The sequence below is a fragment of the Humulus lupulus genome, chromosome 9 (genome assembly GCF_963169125.1).
Source record: "Humulus lupulus chromosome 9, drHumLupu1.1, whole genome shotgun sequence".
Lineage (NCBI taxonomy): Eukaryota > Viridiplantae > Streptophyta > Magnoliopsida > Rosales > Cannabaceae > Humulus > Humulus lupulus.
In genome coordinates this window covers 2,096,420-2,119,347 of record NC_084801.1, presented here as the reverse complement: position 1 = coordinate 2,119,347, position 22,928 = coordinate 2,096,420, and the positions used below count along the sequence as shown (strand labels likewise).

General features: G+C 33.6%; 2 protein-coding genes across 2 annotated transcripts; both read right to left on the bottom strand.

Moving 5' to 3' along the window:
* Positions 1 to 9,670: 9,670 nt before the first annotated feature.
* Positions 9,671 to 10,636, bottom strand: LOC133802029 (uncharacterized). Its single transcript, XM_062240260.1, has 3 exons — positions 10,480 to 10,636; positions 10,081 to 10,380; positions 9,671 to 9,933 (listed from the first exon to the last, which is right to left on the bottom strand). The coding sequence occupies exons 1-3, from the start codon at positions 10,634 to 10,636 to the stop codon at positions 9,671 to 9,673; spliced, it is 720 nt and encodes a 239-aa protein (XP_062096244.1).
* A 6,035-nt stretch (positions 10,637 to 16,671) lies between these two features.
* On the bottom strand, positions 16,672 to 20,635 carry LOC133801493 (uncharacterized). Its single transcript, XM_062239714.1, has 2 exons — positions 20,466 to 20,635; positions 16,672 to 19,946 (listed from the first exon to the last, which is right to left on the bottom strand). The coding sequence occupies exon 2, from the start codon at positions 19,287 to 19,289 to the stop codon at positions 16,902 to 16,904; it is 2,388 nt and encodes a 795-aa protein (XP_062095698.1). The 5' UTR covers positions 19,290 to 19,946; positions 20,466 to 20,635; the 3' UTR covers positions 16,672 to 16,901.
* Positions 20,636 to 22,928: the final 2,293 nt, after the last annotated feature.

Here is a 22,928-nt window from a genome sequence, read left to right as displayed (position 1 = left end):
TGATTATTGGTTTTAATTCAATATCTGAAAAGTGAGAATTGGAATAGCTTTAGACAATAGACATAGATTTCAATTTAGAACGAAAGTATCAAATTGGTTTGTGTAGCAATTAGGTTTTTGCTCTTAATGCGGTTTATGTGTAGAATTTATCACAGACATGTAGAAAATTCGCAGGTAAACTGAATATTTTATATCTTGAGAGAGAATAGAATTGTCATTAGTAAACTTGCTATAACCATAGATCACAGAAATGTATTATTGATTGAATAGAATTGAAGGTTGATGAAATTAGAATACTCTAATCTTTCGCTTATATTAAATTTCGTTAATTAAATTGTGCTTTCTTAGTTTATTGTTCATTGTTAATTGTCATTAAAATTTCATTAGTCAAATAGAAATAAAAGTTTGCTATTGGTAATTATTAGATCAATTCCCTGACGGAACGATAATATATTTCCACTACTATTACTTATTTATTCGATTGCGTATACTTGCGCAGTAGTAAAAATTCGCAACAACCATGAGCCAAAGCCCAGCAAGAAAACACAATATAGCATGAATATAATATCAACAATGATCATAATAATCATTCAGGACTTTCAGTCCAAAATAGAGGAGTGACAATTGAAAAGTCACTAAGGTGGGTTCAGCTCCCATTAGCCATGTGACGATAGGGTCACCAGGGATTAACAAATAAACGAACCTTTCACTAGCTTAACACAGGATAGGTGCATGATGACTAGTCACCAACATAACCATCCTCATGACCATAGAGTCATAACCATGGAACACTATTCCCTAGCCATGTGACAAGCAGTCACCTAGGCCTTAGGCCCTGGCTCTGAGTAACTAGTCCTAGACTAGTCAAGCACTTATAAGTTTCATCGACCTTAGGGTCGGTCCAGCATTAATGCCTTAGAGTCATTCAACGCTGATATCGATTAGATCTAATCTTCATTCGACCCTGCATTCAGGATGCTTATGCCGTTTCTGACTCTTAGGTCAGTGATACGTGACCAGTGCCGTCCCTGACTAATCAGTGCCATACACAAGTAAACAATATCTGCTAGCATTTAATATGCAATCAACGTCCACATTTATCAACCAACATGCCTCAACAACAATCATGCATGTCTAAACACAGGGTGCAGTTTTCTTACCTCTGGTTCGAGCGAGAAATATAATAAGAACGACTCCTGAGAACGATCAACATTTTGATTCCTTATCGGTTACCTAATCATAACCAATTATAACCTCCATTAATGAAAATCAACAATGAAAGGGTCTTACCCTAATCCCCACTCTCGGGACCTCGAAACATGCCCACACGGTGAGTAGATTCGATCCCAGGCCTTAAGGATTGAAACCCCGAGCCAAAAACCCTTAAAAACACTCAAAACGGGATTCTGGAGGAATAGAGCAGCGCTACAGCGCTGCTCAATAGCGCCCCAGCGCTATACTCAGAACCCCTAACCGCCCAAAAAAATCATGTGTAGCGCTATCGCACCCTCTGATGGGCGTTGTAGAGCTACCCCCAGAACAGATCTCTCCTGAAACCTCCTTCTTCGTCTCCTTCAATTCCAACTCGATTCCAATGCTTCCAAACCTAATTTTTGGTGCCAAATGAACCCAAAAACTATCATCACATACCCCAAGCATCACAACTACAAGAACCCTAGCCAAAACTCCCAACAAAACCAATCATTCAACCTAGAAATCCCAACTGAAAACCACAACTAAAATAGAGCAAACCAGGGAATTTAATGGCTAGAAACTTACCTCAATCTCAGATTATGATGCTCTTCAATGGTGGAACACACTCCCAAGCTCACAAGGCTTACTTCCCAAGCTTGAATCCTCAAGAATGGCTCAAAAATCACAAAGAAAAAGGAAGAAAGCAGGTACGGGAGAAGCTTTGAAATTACTCTGTTTTCTCTTCTTTCTACAGCCTTCAATGGCTTATATCTATCCTAGGGGTGAAAAGACCAAAATACCCCTAGGTCTAATAAGGGTTTCTAAAGACTCCCAAGGGCAAAATTGGTATTTCCTACCTATCCTGTTAATCATAATTAACGCTCTCTAATTCCCGCTATTCTCGATAATCTCAAACATCAAGAATTCATAACCCGTTTCCCTTTAATTCCCGGCAACGCTCTAATCATTAAAATCACCCTGAGACTCATCCCGAGCCCCGAACTTAAACCTGTTATGACTAGACCGCTAATTAATATTCCAAGATCGTCTCATGCCGAATAGCTCGAACAAACCCACATTATAATGTGGTCTCAACAATATGTCACCGACATGCATTCAAATATACAATTATGCCATCAACGGGCCAAATTACCAAAACACCCCTATAATGAAATGTGGACCCATATGCACGCATTTAACATCATATTATAATATAATTCACATAATCATGCATATTATCATTTAATGACATAATTAAACAGTTATGGCCTTCATGGCATACTAATCCAGCCATTAAACCACATTAGGGATTTCAGGGCATTACAATTAATGTTTAGGCTAGCTATTTTACTTAAGTAATTGTGTCTATGGTGATGTATGCCATTTCTAATTAATGAAAGTTAACATATTTTCATTAAAAAAAATTCAGAACTAATTCCAATTACAAAAATATATATAACTATAAATTCATATAATTAGGCTATTTTAAAAATAAAAAAATCAGTGCAAAAAAAAAAAACATATAAATTAAGTATATTGTATATGTATTTTTTTTTAAAAAAATATTAAAAAATCACTAATTTACATGTTCTTTTTATCCTAGTAACGTGTAGCAAAAATTCAAGTATATTGTGTAAAATTGCCATATTACAAGAATTCAAAATATTACATCTTATTGGCACAATAAAACGTGAGGTCTTTAAGCAAAAACTAATGTATTAATTAATGAGGAAATTACATTTTACATGGGAATTTTAATAGAGTGTGCAAAAATATGGTTTTTTTTAAAAAAAAAAAAGTTAATCTCTGGCCTTTTTTTTTTTTAAGAATTTTTACTTTTATGGGTTTATTTTCTCATTTTTTTTGTATAAAAGTTGGTTTATGACATAGTTTGACTCTTAATCAAGTTTTATTATTAATTTGGAAATGTATGTTTGTAATTTGATTATTACTTTTTTAGCTTATTTTTTTATATTAATTTTATACTACTAATTTTATATTAAATTTTTCTTTGGTTGTTTTGCAAATTTTTATTTTTTTATTTTTTGTAATATGAATTGTGTTTAAAATTATTTTTTATTTATTATAAACATTTTTTTTCTTTTAGATTGTACGTTTCTTTTTTCAAGTTCCGGGTAAGGTAACCAGTTAGTTGATTGATCTTTGACAGTTATGTAAAAAAATCATAGAGCTAGGTTAAATAATATGTACTAGGAGGGGTAACTAGTTATCTTGAGAGGAGTAACTTGCTGCCATAAGAGGGGTAACTAGTTACCATAAGAGGGATGACAGGTTACTCATATTAAATATGAAAAAAAACATCAATTTTGAAGGAAAAAGAGGAAGAACACTTCATTAAAAAAAAAGTAACTATAATTTTAGTAACATAGGTAACCAGTTAACATAAAGAACCCATAAATATACACACATTAGAACGTGAAGGTAACCAGTTACCCCCAGAAATATACACACAAAGAACGTGAATGTAACCAATTATCCATAGAAATATACTCATAGAGAACGGAAAGGTAACCAATTACCACAGATATGAAGATAGAAAAAAAAAATCAAATCCACCCCATTTCCCTTCTCTCCCATCCTCTTCATATAATTTTCTTTCTAGATTTGAATATTCTCATCAGGGTAACTGGTTACCCATTCACATTTTCATATTTTTATTAGTTTTCTTTCCAAATTTTGGTGTTCCTATAAGGGTTACAGTAAAAAGAAAATGCTAAAAAATTACAATAATAAAAGATAATTAATAAAAAAATAGTAAAATAATTATGTAATGTTAAAATATGTGTGAAAAAAAAGAAAAAATGAAAGAAAATGGAATGAGAAAAGAATAAGTACAAAAAATGAATAAAAAGGAAGGAAAAAAACAAAAGAAATGATGAAGGAAAAAAATAGATAATTGAATAAAAATGAAAAGAAGAAGAAGAAAAATAATGAAAAAATGGAAAGAAAAAAAATGAATGAAAAAATTGGTATAAAAAATGAATAAAAAGAAAAAAAAAAAGGAAAAATGGACGAAAAAAAAATGAAGAAAAAATAGAAGGAAGAAATGAAAAAAAATCTGAAAAAATATGAATAAAACAATACAAATGAAAGAAAAAAAATAGATAAATGAATAAAAATGAAAAGAAGAAGAATGGAAAAATGAAAAGAAAAAAAATGAAGGAAAAAATTGGTAGAAAAAAAAAAGAAAATTTGGAAGAAAAAATAAGTAAGGAAAAAAATAAAGAAAAAATAAGTAAGGAAAAAAATAAAGAAAAAATAATTAAAAATGAAGGAAAAAAAAAAAACCTTCAAAAACAAAGAAGACATAACTATGATAAAAAAAAATGTGGCATTTCCATATATTAGTTAACTACTAATTGTGTTTCTCATGCTTTAGTATTTTCTTTAGTAAACTTTCTCATACAAATTAAGAAAAATATAATTCTCATATTTTTGCACATTGATGTTATAAAAGCCATATTTTTTAAAAATTCCCAATTAATTAGAAAGTATTTTTTTCTTTTATTTTTTAAATAAAAATACATATTTAAATCAAATCAAACATAAATAAATATGTAAATCCTAAAATTGGCATATTTTATAGAAATATCTTTTTTATTAAAAGTTCAATTTTTGTTTCCCTTATTGTGCTTTTCGGAATTCACTTTCCATTTCTTGTGATTTGTGGAATATTTACATTGCTTATTTAATTGTATTTTATCACAATTTGATTATAAAGGGGAGTAATATCTTACAAATATTCAGTACTTACTCAAAGTCATTTCTGGAATATTTGACTTTATATTTTCGTGCAACTCAAGATTTTAAAATTTAGGAAACTGAATCTTTAATGTCATTAATTATTATTTCTATCTTGAGCATGTTTTCGACCCGACACAAGTCTGAGTTGTCCCCACCAATATCGTATAGATCAGCATCTTCTAAAAAAAGTAATTCTTTATCAATCAAGAATATCTTCAATTATTCCTGCCTTTATTAGGAGATTCTTTCTCAACCTTTATGAGCACGAAAAATGACTCTATAAATAGTGCTCTAAAGGCAGTGAGAAAAAGTGAACTCTTAGATGCATAATTTGTGAGTGTATTGTAATATTTGTGAGAGTTCCTTATTTGTATTCAAGATCATAGTATTCACGTGATCTTGTAGAAATATGAGAGTTTAGTATTTGTGGTAAGTTTATGCCACGTTCATGAGTGAATACACATTGTAATTTGAACACAACTTTTATAAGTCTCTGGGAGAGGATTTTTACAAGCCTTGCGTCGGGAGGATGCAAGCACTCGCTGGCCATTGAAGGGAGTTCAAGTGGTTGAGCATTTCAATCAAGATTAGATTAGTGAAGAGAAGTACAACAAAGTCGTGGCAAATCTCAAGAAGGAGTCTTGTTTTGTTTAAGTGTAACAACCTAAATATTGACTATAATTATAGAAGATAAAGATGTTGAAAAATTAATGTAATAAATCGTAAAAAGTGTTGCCTTATTTATTGATAATTTAAAATAAATATAACCCGGATTTAGGAAAAATAAATAATAGTCTTTACAATAAAATAAAATTAAAATTAGGCAACATTAAATCATAAAGTTCATAATTTCCTAAGAAAATAACATGCGACTATACGACCCCCACATATTCACACCAGTCTTGCTATTGGGAATTCGCTCGCCACCAGTCATCTAAGGTTAACTTATTTTGCAATAAAATAAAATAAAGGAACGAGCTTCTAATCCCAGTAAGGAAAATACACAGAAATTCATACAGAAATCAATCATAAACTCACAACAAATAATTTCACATGCAATACTATATTCATAACATAACCCAAGGTCATAATCTATCCTATATCACCGTCATACTAAAAATCACACATAGATCTAGATCATAAATTATATCCTACAATCATAACATTAGTCATAAACACATCATAATTAACAAATCATATATTCACATAGTCATAACAATCATGCCATCAGTTCATACAAGAGTTCATAGCAATGCTAATTTATACTATTCATACAAGATCAAAATATATCCTAGGTCATAGGTCATAGTCATAGGTTGTAATAACAAGACAGGTATAAGAAAAAGATAAGTGCTTATACAGAGGTGGCAATTAAGCCCCGGACATAAGTCCGTCATACAATTTTGGCAACCGAGCCTACCAGACATCCCTTAGGTCCGTCATACGTTTCTCAACACCTTAGGTCCAGCCACACTTATCTTTTTTTTTGTACCTAAAATGTTAGGGTCATACATATCACAAACTAGGTCATAAACTAAACTACCTAATTTTCCTTACACAATCAAAAGTTAACTATACCTCAACCTTGATCTTGAAGAAAAACTCTAGATCCTTAAATGCTTGCTTGTAGGGTTTTGACAATAAGAAAGATAACCTTGGTCGGTTGGCCTCTTTGGGTACTAGGGTTTCAAAGATATGAAGAGATGATGATTTTGGACTTAGGGTTTGTGTTTTGATGGTGGTGCACAACAACAATAAGGAGAGTGTGTGTGTGAGAGGGTTTCAAGAAGAGCAAGAATGAAAAAAAAAAAAAAAAAAGAGAAGGAATAAGCTCTTTTTATAGGCTCTCAAAAATCTTAATTTCATTCTAACTATAATCCAAATTTAAATTTAAATAAAATAATATCCTAACTTCTATAGAAAATATCTCTAAATTATCTTATTAATATTTTTATTAAATAATTGAGGAATAATCTAACATCAAACTACCTAGGAAAAATATCTCAACCTCTAACTACCTAAATCTCGTAACTCTAGACTCACCTGTACTAAAATCAACATAACTAAATCTGTAGGAGTTCGATTTAAACAATCTTTATGTCGTTAGAAAGTTAATTCAATTATCTACAACCTTTTAGAAATACTATTTTTCCAAAATTCAAATATAAATTGGTCAAAAATGATCTGAAGTTACAGTACCCTAAAGTTACGAAAATTTTATTTAATTATCTAAATAATAACCTAATCCACAAATATCCTAACTAACCATAAAATAACAAACTCTAATTCTCTAGCCTGATTTTGAATTTACTAAGCCCAAAATCTTATTGGGCTTTAGGGCTTTATGTAGACTCGATCCATAATAATTTTTAATAATACTATAATTAATTTATTCTTACACAATCACTCATTTTCCCACAAACAAGGCTACTAATACCATAAATCTATACTATGCTATAATAATTATAACCACTAAATATTTAAAAAAACTAAATCTTATTTCACTACAATTCAAGTTAAATCTATTTTATAAAATAAAGACAACCTATAATCACATAAATAAAGAGGTCTAAGAGAAATGTAACCTCGGTTACTACATTAAGTCAATATTTTGTACTTGCGATTCTTTATTAATTGTTTTTATTCTCTGGGCGTGGCCCCAAGGAGTAGGTTATCCGAAAGAGTTTTCTGAACCTTGTAAAAATTCGTTATGTTATTTATTGTTTTGCATTGTCTTTTTATTGTGTTCAGTTTCTGTCGTGACAAGTTTGAATTCTGTCCCGACAGTTCTGCAATCTGTTTCAATATTTAATTATCATTCCGCACTTTAATTAATTCACATGGTTTAATTAATTTGGTAATTACTAAAAACGGAATTTCAAAATATTTATTTTAAATTAATTTGATTTTTTTATTGCATAAAAAATAAAGTGCATTTCTTCTCAATGTCTAAACAAACCACAATATTTGCAATAAGAAATATATACGAGATAAGTGTAATATATACATAAAATATTAAGTTTAACGTAATTAACTAGAAGTGTAATTTTATGAGATAACTAAGAAAATACAATCGTCGACTTTGTAAAAAGAAAAATTGAATTGAAAGTTTTTAAAAAACAAGTATCAAACTAATTAGTGTTGTAAGATAAAACTAATAAGGATCGTACATATAGAATTAAACTTTTGTACATTGATTATTAAATTTAGACTTTATAATTTAATAATTTTAATTAACTAATCTTTATAACAAAAATGTTGTCAAAAATATTATAACAACTTAGAAATGCCATACTTGATATATCTTTAATAACATTTTGATTATGTCATTAATAGTAATTTATATGACATTTATTATTAAAATGTTATTATTTATTTTTAATGACACTTCATCATGACATTTAAAATAAACTTATATAAATTTTTATGACTTTAAAAGGAAAGTGTCATAGATGTTTTGTTGTGAAAAGTATTATTTGTTGTAGTGAAACTTTCTTCTTCTTTATGGTAAGAGTCCATACTTGACTTATTTATAGAAGCTGGTATTTGTTACCTAAGAAAAAGTTGTTAGACCGTTGCTAGGTTAGTTGTAGGAATGAGACAGAGTTGAGCTGTATATTGAAACTAAATTCTGTTTTCATTTACTCTATTCTTTAAATTACATCACTAAAACTCAGCTTTCTTTATTTTACATCAAATTTTTACAACACACCATATATCAGTTTCTATATTCTTTTCTCTATATTATTTAAACATTATATTTTTTAATATATTTTATTCATTTCAAATATTTTCTTCAATATCCCATTATAGCCTCATATCTTTTAACATTTACAATATATACCTATATATAATATCATATAATTATAATATACTTTTAAATTAATTAAAATTTATAAAATAAACTAAACTAGAAAATAAAGCAAAAATAAAAGATATTCAAATTCTCAAAATATGTTTAGATTATATGTTGTTCAAAATAAAGATACAACACTAGCTTAAATATATATAGTGAAATATAACATTCAAGCACTTAACACTACTACAAAAAAGGCTTTTTAGGACTCGCAGGGCGCGAATGTATTTGAGAGCCTTAAAAACTGCGAGTCCTAAAAGAATATTTTCAGTACTCGCAAAGTCCTAAAAGAATGTTTTAAAGCTCAAAACGAGCCTCGGGCCGCCCCACATAATTTTTGGCCGAAGCTCACGCCAGAGCTTCGACGATGACAACGGCGGCGCCACCCCAGTGGCGGTGGTTGAGGAATTAACCCTTGGGTTTTGAAGTAGAGGTCGAAGGGAACTCGAAAATGGTGGTGGTGAGACTCACCACCCACTGTGGCAATCGGAATAAGGCTGAGAACCCTCGGGTTTCCACGACACCGGCAAGCACCTCCGGTGACATTTCAGACTAATCTCCATAGGGGTTTTGATCCCATAAATGTTCGATAAGATCCGTTTGGAGTTGAGAATGAAGTGCTTGATCTCGAATGTGATGATGGCATTGAACAAAGTTTAGAAATTCATTTGTATGCTAGTGGGACATAGGTCCTTGGGGTATTTCATCGCTTTGTTTGTAAACAAAATATTCTACTCGAAGATAAGTATGTCGCTTGTCTTCTACAATCATATTATGCAAAATTATGCATGCCATCATAATATCCTTTAGTGTTTGTTGATCATAAAATCGTGAAGGTCCGCATACAATAGCAAATCAAGCTTGAAGCACTCCAAAAGCTCGTTCTACATCTTTTCTTGTTGATTCTTGAGCTGCTGCAAAATATTTCCTTTTATGACCTTGTGGAGCAAGAATTGTTTTGACAAATGTCGACCACGAAAAATATATACCATCAGCAAGATAATATCTCATTGAATATCCATGTCCATTTATTGAGTAGTTGACCTTTGGAGCGTGTCCTTCAGTAAGCTCCTTAAAAACAGAAGAGTGTTCTAGGAAATTAATATCATTATGAGATCCTGGTAATCCAACAAATGCATGCCATATCCAGAGGTCTTATGATGCTACAACTTCTAAAATTATCGTTGGCTCATGAATGTGACCACAATACATTCCTTTCCATGCACTTGGACAAATTTTCCATTTCCAATGCATGGAATCAATACTTCCTAACATTCCAGGAAACCCACAAATTTCTCCAATAGTGAGCAATCTAGCAATATCATTGTCATTTGGTAATCTCAAGTATTTTATGGAGAATATGCCAATGATAGCCTTAACAAATTTCGTCAAACACTTGGTTGTTGTATTTTCTGCAATCCTTGAGTATTCGTCTACAAAATCGCCAGATAGTCCATAAGCTAATATTCTAATTGCAGCAGTTATTTTTGCAAGAGAGGAATGACCAAGTCTTCCAGTAACATTTCTTCTTTGGACATAATATAGTTTGTATGCTTCGACTTCATCTTCAATTCGCAAGAAAAGATGATGTTGCATTCAAAATCTTCTACGAAGTAAATTCGGTGGATATGTAGGTTATTCAGTAAAATAATCTTGAAAAATACGTTGGTGGCCCTCAAGCGAATCTCTTCGAATGGAGATATGTGATGTTGAGCCCCTTTTATTACCCGAACGTTCTTCTTTAATAACAAGAGTTAAATCTAAATCAAACTCCTCGTCAAATGTTGAAGAGCCAAAGAATAACTCATAAGTTGGATCCATACAAGCTAGAAGAAAGAAAAAAAAAAGTATTAGGCAACATATCAATAAATTATTTTGTGAAATCTATCTTTTACAATAAGTACTAGGCAACATATCAATAAATTTATGATAAGCAAGTGAATGGAAAAAAAAAAGAAAAGAAAAAATAATATAAAATTTGGTAGAAAATGGAATAATTTGCTAGTACATTTAATGCAATAATTATTTTGGTAGAAAATTGGTGGATATAGTCTATTCTTCACACTTCAATGTCTTTGTATTATGATTTTCTGTAACCAAAGGTTGGTAATTTGATGGGCCATGTGTGAACAGACATCTCTTATCAGATAAAAAGGTCCCTGCAGTAGTACATAAGACACACATTTTGAACATTGTTCTTCAGAATGATACAAAAAAGTTGAATTAAGAAACAATATATAGCATAGAACTTCAAAGTCAGGCCCAAAAAAGAAACATGTGAATAAAAGTATACACTATGTAGAGTCCAAGAACTTTACTTAGCTAATTGTTTAGTAGTATTATAGTATGTTTAGTGTTATCTTTGTTACTATGGATTTTTGGTTCAGACCGGGAATTATTTGGACACTCATAGTAGTACTTATAGATTTTCTAAGTTTAACCTATAGTTTAAGAATATTAAGTATAACCTAAGGTTTGACTAATGTGACTGATATTAAGGATTATATTATTATATTATAAGGTTTAGACATCAACCAATAGGATTTTAAGCACATGTTTTGAATGGTAATTAAGGATTAAGTATTTTTGAGGATTAAATTAAATAAGGGTAAAGTTTGAATGTTATAGGGTCAGTCAGCAGCTTTGAGTACGTTGAGGGCTTAGTCAAGGCTGTTTACTCCATTCAAACTTAGCTAAAAATGTGTAAATTCGTGTTTAAATATTCAGCGTATGCCGATATATCGCAGCTATAGGGGGCGATATATCGCAGCACGTAGATACGGAAAACACGAATCGATGCACGGTCGCCTCGGGAACAAAGGTCCAGGCGATATATCGCCTATAGGGGGCGATATATCGCCTCCACCAGCATGTTTTCAAATACTTTTGAATTCTTTTCAGCCATTCAAACTCCTTCAACAGTCCAGCATCTTCTGAACGAGTCTTCAGCCTCTGCTGAACGATTATTCAAATGATTTTCACCTAAAAAGCCATTATTTTTATTCAAGTAAAATCAAGATATTTTCATTCCCAAACTCTATAAATAGGACCTAGTACCCAGCCATTATTCACCATTTGCTCTAAGTTCAGAAGCTGCTAGTGTTAAGTGAGTGTGAGAGTGTAAACACTTGGTTTGGGGGAAAAACTATAAGCTTAAACATCATAAGCTTATCAAACACTTTGGGAAGTGAGTTCTATAGTATTTCGGTGGAGGTTAGATTGATCTTGCAATATTTGAGGTAAACCCAAAACTCTAGTTCCTTTATGTATTTTATGTTATTTCCCTTCTCAAAACCTTCTACTCAGTCCCCTAACCTTATTTTTATTTTGGTTAGGGAATCCAAGCTCTTAAGCATATAAGTCGGTAAGTATGTTTTTTTTATGGTTTAGTCTTTCCATCTCTTTCATTTCATCTCCTTTCTTTAGACTCACTCTTTCTTATGGTTTTAGGAGTGTTCCAAAAGTCCCAACTCAGTCCATAATCCCGGTAACTTTGGTAAGGAAAATAGGCTAGAATCAATATGTTATGTGCTTATGTTATCTATATGTTTTATGTTATTAAAAGTGTTATGATATGTATATGTGTATGTTTGTAGGCTTGGGCATATGACCCATATGACTAACAAGACCCCAAATGGGTTATGGGCATATGACCTACTTAGCTAGTAGGACCCCACTAATCCCATGGGCATATGCTTGTTTAGTCTATGGGACCCCAAGTAATAATGGCCATTATAATAAGTGTATGTTATATGTGTTATGTTAAGTCTTTATGTTTTCTTATGAAATTATGTATATGACTTTGTGTTAGATTTTCCTTACTGGGCATTAGGCTCATTCCTTTCTGTTTTATGTGCAGGAAAATAAGCTTAGAGGCGGTAAGATTCGTGGCGCTTGGAGGATGTGTATCGATGATGAATGGAGTCAAGGGGCCGAGCGTTAATCGATTCGAGGATGTAGTTTCGGTTTTATATCTTTTTATATGTATTTTCCGCACTAATTATGTAATGTTTTATTATTTTAAATTATGTTTTTGTTTTAAAGACAATGGGATCCCATATCCGTTTTGGTATTTACTATGTAAATAACTCTTATTTTGCAAGTTATTCAATAAATTATGGTATTTTCGCAAATGTAAGTTCTTTTAAGGATTTTATGTATAGTTTCGTTAATGGTCCAAATAGTCTAGATTAGTGGGTCATTACACACTATCTCAACTTGTGAGTACAGTAGATTGTGTAGTGGTGCACTATATATTAAAATATACTACTCAAGAATCATCTTCAAGAAAAAAGTGTTGGATCAAGAACACTAGACAACTTAGAACCTGTTTGGCATTGTTTTCTATTTTTTGTTTTTAAAATTGTGTTCTCAGAAATGAGAACAAAAAATTATTTTTGTAGTTTTCAAAAAACAAGAGTTGTTTGGTTAATGTTTTCTAAATACAATTTTTTAGTTTTATTTTTTTTAAATCATAAATAAAAAATTAACAAATATATTTACAAAGAGAAAAATATTTTAAAAATTTGTAATAAATAATGAGATAAAATAATTTGAAAGAAAAAATGATGAAAAATAAGAAATGAGAAAGTAAAGAAAGAAAATTTGAGAACAACAGAAAACAACATTTTGTTGTTCTCAAAATTTTATGTTTTTTGTAACTTTGTTTTTAAAAATTGTTTTCTGAAAACAATACCAAACACCTAAACTTGTTTTCAAAAAACAATTTTTAGCTTTTAAAAACAAAAAATAATTTTTGAGTTAAGGTGTCAAACACCCTCTTAGTTGTTCATACATCTTTTTTCTATAACTTAAAGTCCACACATCTAGCATTACAAGAATTCTTCCTTTCAAAGGAGAAAAAAAAGATGACTACAACAACATATGGTGATGGATGTTAAGGCTTATGTATTATACATATAATCTAAAAAGTACTCAAACAAACTGTTGGAAATGAGGATAAATTTCCCAGTTCAAGAACATCAGATGAATCTCGGAAAACCAGAGATGAATCTAAGAACACAAATCAGTAAGACTAATTATCAAACAATTAGAAAACGAAAAATATGAAAGCATAAATCAACACAAGTATATATACTGGTTCAAAACAAGATCAATGTGATCTTGAACCTAATCTAGTTTTAGGAACCACTATCTCTTCTTTATTCAATCAATGAAATGAGTACAAGACTTCAATGGAGCTTCTCGGAACAATCTTGGATCAAACTCTCTAAACACTCAATCTCACAGGTGTTTTCCTCTCAATCCCTGAGCAAGCACTTTCCCAACAGTTGTGCTTCTCAATACAGTTCCCCAAACCCAGCTCTCACAACCTTCTCAATACTCAATCTTGATTTCCACACTTGAGCTCTCTCGTCTAATCTGGCTTTTCTGTTGTTTCATCTGTGTAGTGGTCTTCACTGTGTTCTTCTCTCTTCGTTTTTCTCTTCTCTGTTTTGTTGTGTTGTGTTAACAAGTGAATCCCACAAGTCCTTTTATAGACCAAGGACTGAAAGCTAATGAGGGTGTTATGATTGTTGAGAACCAAACAACTCATTAACAGAATTAGTTGGGATTTGGAGAAACTACTCCCACACAAACAATATATACATGCACATGCAGTAGAGAGCTTATACTAGTAAATTCTTAATGAGAACAAAATTCCAGATAACCATGAACCCAACAATTATAAGCTTTGTTTTGTAGCATTGATATGATTTTGCTATTAAAAACAAAAAATAATACAACATCTTCTACCCCTATTTTCCTAATTTTCATTAGAGAATTTTTTTTTTTTTTTTTGGGTAAATCAGATCTTGTATTGCCCAACAATCAAACAAATTACAACCTAAACAGAACCAAAAAAAAGGCTTGTAGAGTTCTATTATAGGTTTTCAAACCAGTCTCTATCTATCAAATTTACTTTCTTTGGCATTACACATTGAATTCTATTTTTCACATCACTTTGAATTCTTTTTGTGAGAACTAACACCGTACTAACCCTCTGATTCCATATTGCAACATTCCGGCAATACCAGATCTGGTAAACTGTAGCTGCAAGAGCTGCTGCCAGAACCTGCTTCCTAAAAGGAGAGAGTTTTGCCCTAGCAATCCATCTTAATAATTTTGGAATTGTTGTTGTAGACACCTTCCAGTCTAGCCATTCTTTTATTCTAAGAAAGCTGAGATTACTTAAATGACAGTCAAAGAATAAATGATCTCTAGTTTCCTTACTCATTCCACACATTACACATTGGTCATCGTGGGCTATCTTGAACCGGTGAAGCCTCTCTTTCACCTGTAATCGATCAAGGACCGAAAGCCATAGAATAAATCTATGCTTCGGAATGGAAAGCCTATTCCACACCTCCATTCTCCAATGGACTTTGGAATGAGATGAGCAAAGGAGAGTGTACCCTTCTTTAATTTTGTAATTACCCAAAGAGATCAATTGGAGCAAGTTGAGTTGCTTGTATGCTTCTTTTACTCGAACAATCTGACGCCAGTACCAGCTACTGGAACTTGGGGCCGTATAGGCCCACCAATCCCCATCACTTAAGTAGACCGCATGTACCCATTGTACCCAAAGAGTATCTTGTTTCGAAGCCACTGCCCAAACATATTTGCCAATAGCTGCCTCATTCCACTTGGAAATCCGCCTGAATCCCAAGCCCCCTTCACTCTTAGGACGACACATATCGCCCCAAGCTACCTGACCCGAGCTGGTTGAGTCTACCATCCCTTTCCATAAGTAGTTCCTACATAATATATTAACTCTATGTAAGATCTTCTTAGGAATGATCATGATTTGCGCCCAATAAGAGTGGATAGCCATAAGAACCGAGTTCACCAAAGTAGCCCTTCCAGCATAAGAGAGGTTCCTTGAACTCCAAACTCGAATTCGTTGTACCATCCTTTCAAGAATCACCTCACACTCTGCAGCTGGTATTTTCTTTGCACAGACAGGAATACCCAAGTAAGTAAAGGGAAGAGAACTTCGCTGAAAGCCTGATACTTGGATCACTCGCTGAACTTCATATTCATTCATGTTAGCACAATAGATTGAGGTTTTTTCCACACTAGGCTGTAAGCCTGAAGATTGAGAAAAGAGCTTCAAACCTTGGAGCAGGCGGAAAATGGATTTGAAATCACCATGACAAAAAAGTAGAACGTCATCTGCAAAACATAAGTGATTTAGCTGGAGTTTCTCACATCTTTCATGGAACTTAAAATCCTCCTTCTTGCCAATTTTCATGAGAATGCGGGATAAATATTCCATTCCAAGCACAAAAAGCAAGGGAGACATTGGGTCCCCTTGTCTCAAGCCTCTTTTAGCTTCAAAAAAGCCATGTAGAGAACCATTGAACATTAGGCTGAACCTAGGAGTTCTCACACATATCATAACCAACTCAATAAAATCACTCGGAAAGCCAAAAGCTTTTAACATTTCTTCAATAAAACCCCATTCTATAGTGTCGTACGCTTTCCTCAAATCTAGTTTAATCATGCATTTCGGTTTGCCTTTCCCTCTCCCATAATGCCTCACCAGATCTTGACAAACCATGATGTTGTATGCAATGTATCGACCTTGGACAAACCCACTTTGATTCTGGGCAACTATGTCTGGTAGAACCTTCCGCAGGCGGGAACAGATCAATTTTGTGGCGATCTTGTAAATAACATTACAACAGGCAATGGGTCTAAACTCCATAACTGACCGAGGGCATTTATTCTTGGGGATTAAGGTCAATGTAGTGGAGTTTATTTCTTTGAGAAGCTTACCTGAGTGTAGAAGAGACTGCACCGCTCTGCACACATCCTCCCCTACCATTTCCCAATTGTCTTGGAAAAAGAAGCTATTGTATCCATCCGGGCCTAGCGATTTGTTTCCTGGAATCGCGAAGGTAGCCTTTTTAACGTCTTCATCTGTATACGGGTGCTGTAGTAATCTTTTGTGAGATTCGTTGATCAGAGGCCCTTGATTAATCACCCCTAACATCACGCTTTTCCTGTGAGCCATGGCCGTTCCCAAGAGATCTTCATAAAAACTCAAGAAAGCCTCTGTGACTTGGTGGGGCTCGTGCACCTAGCAACCATCTTTATCCTCTATAGCATAAACTCGGCTAGTAATTCTTTGGGCTCTAATACTCGCATGAAACATAGAGGTATTCTCATCCCCATCCTTAAGCCAATGCAATTTAGTTTTTTGTCGAAGGAAGGAATTTAGATTTGACTGAGCTTCTTCATACCTCTCCCTAGCCTCCTTTTCTTTGAAGATAAGCTCCTTATCCCGCGGATTATTTTGGAGTTCCGACTGAAGGGAATGGAGTTCCTGTAGCTTACAAGAAACATCCACATTAATGTCACCTATTTCCAACTTATTTAAGTCTTTCAACTTTCCTTTAAACTTCCTCAATTTCTGAACTAGTTGAAACATAGGAGCACCATAAACTTGCTCCTGCCATACCTCGCGAAGTTTCTCTAAAAAACCAGGAGCCTTTTGCCACATTCGGAAATACCGAAAAGGTTTCCTTCCTGACCTCACTTCCGGGTAGACTTGTAAGAGGGCTGGACAGTGATCAAAACTACCTTCATTCATGAAAGTCACCTCTGCATTCTGGTATCTATCCAACCATACTTGATTCCCCATTACTCTATCTATCTTGGAGTACACTCTCGTTTCAGGGCCCTGTTTATTATTCCAAGTAAAGAACGCGCCCGAGAACTTGACATCTTCCATTTGGCAATAATCCATACACTCTTTGAACGCCCCTGAGCAATGATGAGTCTTGCCACTCCCTATTCTTTCCTCTACACTCAATATATCATTAAAATCCCCTAGCAAAAGCCATGGGTTCCTCACTGTTGTAGCAACTTCTCTCAAGTCAGCCCATAACATATTCCTACCAATTTCCTCATTGAAAGCATACACAAATGTAACCAGAAAGCTTTCCTTGGTACTAACCATGATAACTTCCAAATGCATCATTTGACTGGTACAATGCAAAACATTAACCAAGAACATACTCGGATTCCAACTAACAATTATTCTCCCACCTTTGTGCCACGCACTGTTCGATGTAAAGCACCACCCTGGAAACATATTAAGATATACAGACCCTAAATTCGTGGTCTGCACTCTAGTTTCAAGGAGACTAACTAAACCCACATTCATGGTGTAAATTATTCTTTTCACCTCCTCTTGCTTGTGGCGTTTATTGATCCCCCTGACATTCCAACTTAGAATTCTATCCATTCCCAGTGGGAGGTCCCCCCCCCCCCCCCCCCCCCCCCCCCCTCCCACTGTATAGTCTTTTTCCTGTATAGCCTTTGAGCTTTCTCCAATTTCCCCTAACACCTGAAAATTGTTCGAAACCGTGGTCTGCTCAACTACAGAGGTAATCATTTTCCCTTTCTTCTTAACTGGAATAAAGACTTCAGCATCAAGTCCTTTTTCCTTCTCTGATGCCTGCTCTTTCGCAACATCCTTCTTGACCACCCACATCTTTTTCCCTTCCTCTCTTTTCTCTTCCTTTTTCTCAATTTTCTTCCTACACACCTCAGCAGTATGCCCCATTCCGTGGCAAAAACCACAAGTCACTGGAAGCCATTCATATTTGATTGGTAATGTGATATCTTGATCTATCTCATTCGTAAACGAGACCTCCCCTGGAAATTCTTGATGGATCTGAACTTCTACCAAAACTCTAGCAAAATTTAGTCGTTCCTTATTCTTTGTCACACTGTCTAGCTGAATTGGATTACCCAATTGACCCACAATCTTGAATAAGGAACGTTCCCCCCAATATCTAATATCCAATCCCGGAATTTGGATCCATGTTGGGACCAACAATACATCCTCTTTTGAGTAATCCTTATAAGGTTCCCATGGTTTCATGATCACTGGTTTCTTATCAAAAAATATGAATCCTCCATCCAATACTGAATTTTGTTTCTCCTCTGTTAAGAATCTAATAATGAAAACTCCAGGAGAAAGCATACCAACCTTGTCCACATCCCCTTTCCATATTCTACGGCAGAAACCATCTATAACACTGAGAGGTGGGTTTGCCCCTAGAACATAACAAACAATTGATGGTTTCCAGTAATCAATCTCATCTTGAATATCTTCCATTTCAATTTTAACTCCTTTGTTCGGCCTCTTTTTCCCCCCAATATCATTATCCCCAAATCTGTTACTCAAATTTTGTACAATATGCGAAGAGTGTAAAATGGGGGGAGTGGTAACCTTACCTGATTTCAGATTAGATTTGCAATTCATAGTTGCTTCCAGATAACTGGCCACATCCAAACGGGTCTCCTGGTTTTGTTCCCGCGTCAACAGAGCCCTCGGAGAAGAAGGCGTCTGTTTCTCCATGTCCAACTGCAATAGCCGGCTCTGCTCTACGCCAGGGTCTAGTTGAGTTCCTTGATCTAGACCCAGCGCCTCCCCGAAGCCACCGTCCTCATCCATCGAGTCTCCGTCGTCATCCCCTGCGTCCGAGAAATCAATGGCTGGGACTCCTGTTACCGCATCGACCGTTCTGGATTTTTGAACATCGGCCGACGTAGGTCCTCATCTCCTCGCCGCTCGTACCACGGGCGAGATCTCCACCTTCCTTTTGGCCTTCCCTTTCTTCCCCGTTCCTCTTGCCATGGCTCCAGCGCTCGCTGAGAGAGAGCGTGTCGAAGAGAGAGAAAGCTGTTCATTAGAGAATTATTGCAAATATATATGGTAGGCAGTGGCTAAAACTCTCATAAAAATAATTTTGCCATTTCAATCATATAAATAACTTGAATCATCCAAGTGTTGAGTTCTTGTAAGCAAAATGTCTAGTGCAATGTGAACAAGCGTCCACTATACCTAAACAATGAGAAGAAAAATGATATTCCATCATATAAAATATAAATCCCACCATAGCATACAAGCATTATACTGCTTTGACTTTTGCCCTATTTATATGCACGCTTAGATGCTTTACACTAAGTTAAGTTAATTACAATAAATTCACACAACAAATTAATTTTAAAATAAGTACTGCCTCTTATCAAACTCTCCTACATCAAACTGTATTGGTTGAGTAAAAAATATAACAACAATAAAAGGAAAAAGTGAACAAGCTTCCATTACCTGAACAAGAGAAGTAAAATGATATTAATCATATATGATAGAACAACCCACCATAGCATACAAGACAAATTAATCAAATGAAAAATGTGTTCTACAACTTTAGCTAACATATGCAAGAATGAAAAATCTCTGAAAAAGCTATGCCTTGACATTGTATGACTATACTAAAATCAATTTTTATATATGAGACTGTTAGTCAAATGATGTGATGAGTTGTGACGACACAACTTCTAAAGTTGCTTTCTACAGGGGGATTTTTTCTATTGAAGCTATGGCTCTAAAATCTGGGATAGAAATGGCTGAGGAGAGGTTTTTGGCTCACTTTCACCTCTTGAATCATTTTTCTATGGAATCTTTCTCTCTGTTTCCTTCTCACATGGAAATAATCATTGATTGAAAACCCCACATAATCGATCACCAACTCCCTACTTTGCCAAAGCTTTCACAGTTTTGAATATATACATATATATATGTATATATAGAGAGAGGGGAAGAATAAGGGAAAGAGAGAAATCTGACCAAGAACACTCAAAGCTGCTGAACAAAACCCAACAAATCAAGAAATAGCCACCTTGCCCAGCAATATCCCAACCAACGGAGATCGTCTATTCTTTGGTGCCAAGCAATAGAGAAAGGTATGAGAAGAAAAATTTTGGCACCAAATGATGGAGAAAAATGGCAAGGAAAAAGAAAAGAGAAAGAAATTATTAAAATATGTTTTGATGCATCTACAGTATTCTATAAATGTAGAGGAGTTATAGTACATTCCTGTAAAAGATATAGAGGATAGATGAGCTGTTGGAACACTTTTCTACCACATATTATTTATATTTTACAGATTTTGATAGTTTATAGATACTGCTGTGTGACTGCTCTTACAATGCATTTTTTTTAGAGAAATTTATGGTAATAGACTCTAATTAAGCTCAATTTTACACTCTAACATATTTTTAATAGGTTTTAGCTTAATAGTTTATCATTAAAATATAGGACGAGTTATCTGGAAATTAGACCACTTGTCTAAATTCGACATGTGGTCTAAAATTTAGACATGTGGTCGAAAATATACAACGATTGGTCTGAAATATAGAAAGATACACTACAACAAAAATGATTTTTACAGGCGGAATTATTACCGGCGGAGAAAGTTCGCCGGTAATAATACCATTTTTACCGACGGAAAATGTAGTCCGCCGGTATTAATCCATTTTTTATTTTTATTTCTATTTTTTTAAAATTATTTAATTATTACCGGCGGGAAATTTATTATTATCGGCGGACAACCCGCCGGCAATAATCAAAATTTATTACGGCGGCAAAACTGCCACGCAATAAATATTTCAATTTATTACCGGCGGATTATTACCGGCGGCCTCCGCCGGTAATAATATATTATTGCCGGCGGAAATATTATTGCCGGCGGACCTCCGCCGGCAATAATAATCTATATATTTGTGCAACCCGATTCCCCTCCCCCATTTCCTTCTCCTCCATTTTTTTTTCTTCCGATTCTCTCTTCTAATCCGCCGAGTACTCTCTGCCCGTGGAGTTTTCCGGCGTTCCAAAAGCTATTCCGGTGGCCGGCAACTGTAACAGCGAAGGGGTACGTCTATATATTGTTCTATTATAGTTTTATATAAAGAAAATAATTATGTTATTGTTTATATAAAAAAACTTCATTTTCTTTTATTGTTTTTTTTTTAGCCATTCGGATTCCTCTGTGCCCATCTTAGTGGACTCCACTCTTCCTAAGTTTTTTCCAGCGTTCGGCGATTCCGGTGACCGACAGTTAATGTTGAAGATTTTTTAAATGAATCTTTTGATGAAGACAATAATAATTAGTTTAGATTTTATTATTTATTATTAAATTTAAGTGTATGTTTTTTTATTTTGAAAATACAATTTTAGTATTTTAAAGTTGTATTTTTAATTTGGATATTAATTTAAATAATATTGATTTTATTTCTAAATTTTATTAATGTTTTTTTAATTATAAGTTTAGTTATTTAATATTAATTATATATAATTTATAAAAATTGATTATTTTTTTTAAATATGTTATTACCGGCGGAACCGCCGGTAATAATGTGTCAGACATGAATTCCGACCATATTATTGCCGGCGGGAGGCTAGTTTCGCCGGCAATAACGACCTTTACCGACCGGTTTTTACCGGCGGATTTTTGCCGGCGGAGCCCGCCGGTAAAAGCATTACCGGCGGTTTGGCTGACTATTGCCGGCGGTTTTCTCCGCCGGTAATAAACGTTTTTGTTGTAGTGATAGTCTAAAAAAATCAAACACTCTATCGAAAAATTATGAATTTCTTTATCCCGGAAATGTCTGAAACCACCATTATTTATTTATTTTCATATTTTTAAGCTTTAAGCTCTATAAAACTTCATAAATAAACCTAATTCATTACTTCAATCTACTAAAACAATCATTTTACATTTTTAATCAACAAAAATAATATCAAGTCTCAATTTTAATAAAAACCTACATAAACTAATCTTTTAAATATTTGAGAATGTGGGTGACAACCAGATTTATGGGGAGATGTGGGCTGAAATTTTTAATAAATTTTTAAGTTAAAATTTTTGTATTAATATTTTATAAGCTATTTAAGACAGACTTTTGTGCTGAAGGTTTTGCCTTGATCTCATGTAAAGCCTTTTTACTACAATTTCCTTTCCATCCATCAAATTTCCTTGTCAATATTTTAAAACAATTCATATAGTAATGAGTTTTATTATATTATATGGATGGTGGACTTTTTATGAATATCTATGTTATTGCTATGTTACTTTGAAGTCTTACTCAATAACTGGTGTTATCATGTCATTTGTTGTTGCTTTATTGGTATTCTATAAATATGAAAGAGATCAATGCTCTAAATCTGAGTTTGAATGTTTGCTATTTGTATACTGTATAAGTTTATTCATTTTTTTTTCGTTCACTTTTGTCTGCTACCTTATTTATAATA

Excerpts from the sequence above, each read along its gene's own strand:
- LOC133802029 (XM_062240260.1), bottom strand. The coding sequence starts at position 10,636 with ATGGATCCAACTTATGAGTTATTCTTTGGCTCTTCAACATTTGACGAG. Across the intron at positions 10,381-10,479 it reads TTCGCTTGAGGGCCACCAAC|ATGAAGTCGAAGCATACAAA; the intron begins GTATTTTTCAAG and ends TGCGAATTGAAG. Across the intron at positions 9,934-10,080 it reads GTTTCCTGGAATGTTAGGAA|GATCTCATAATGATATTAAT; the intron begins GTATTGATTCCA and ends TTGGATTACCAG.
- LOC133801493 (XM_062239714.1), bottom strand. The coding sequence starts at position 19,289 with ATGGATGAGGACGGTGGCTTCGGGGAGGCGCTGGGTCTAGATCAAGGA.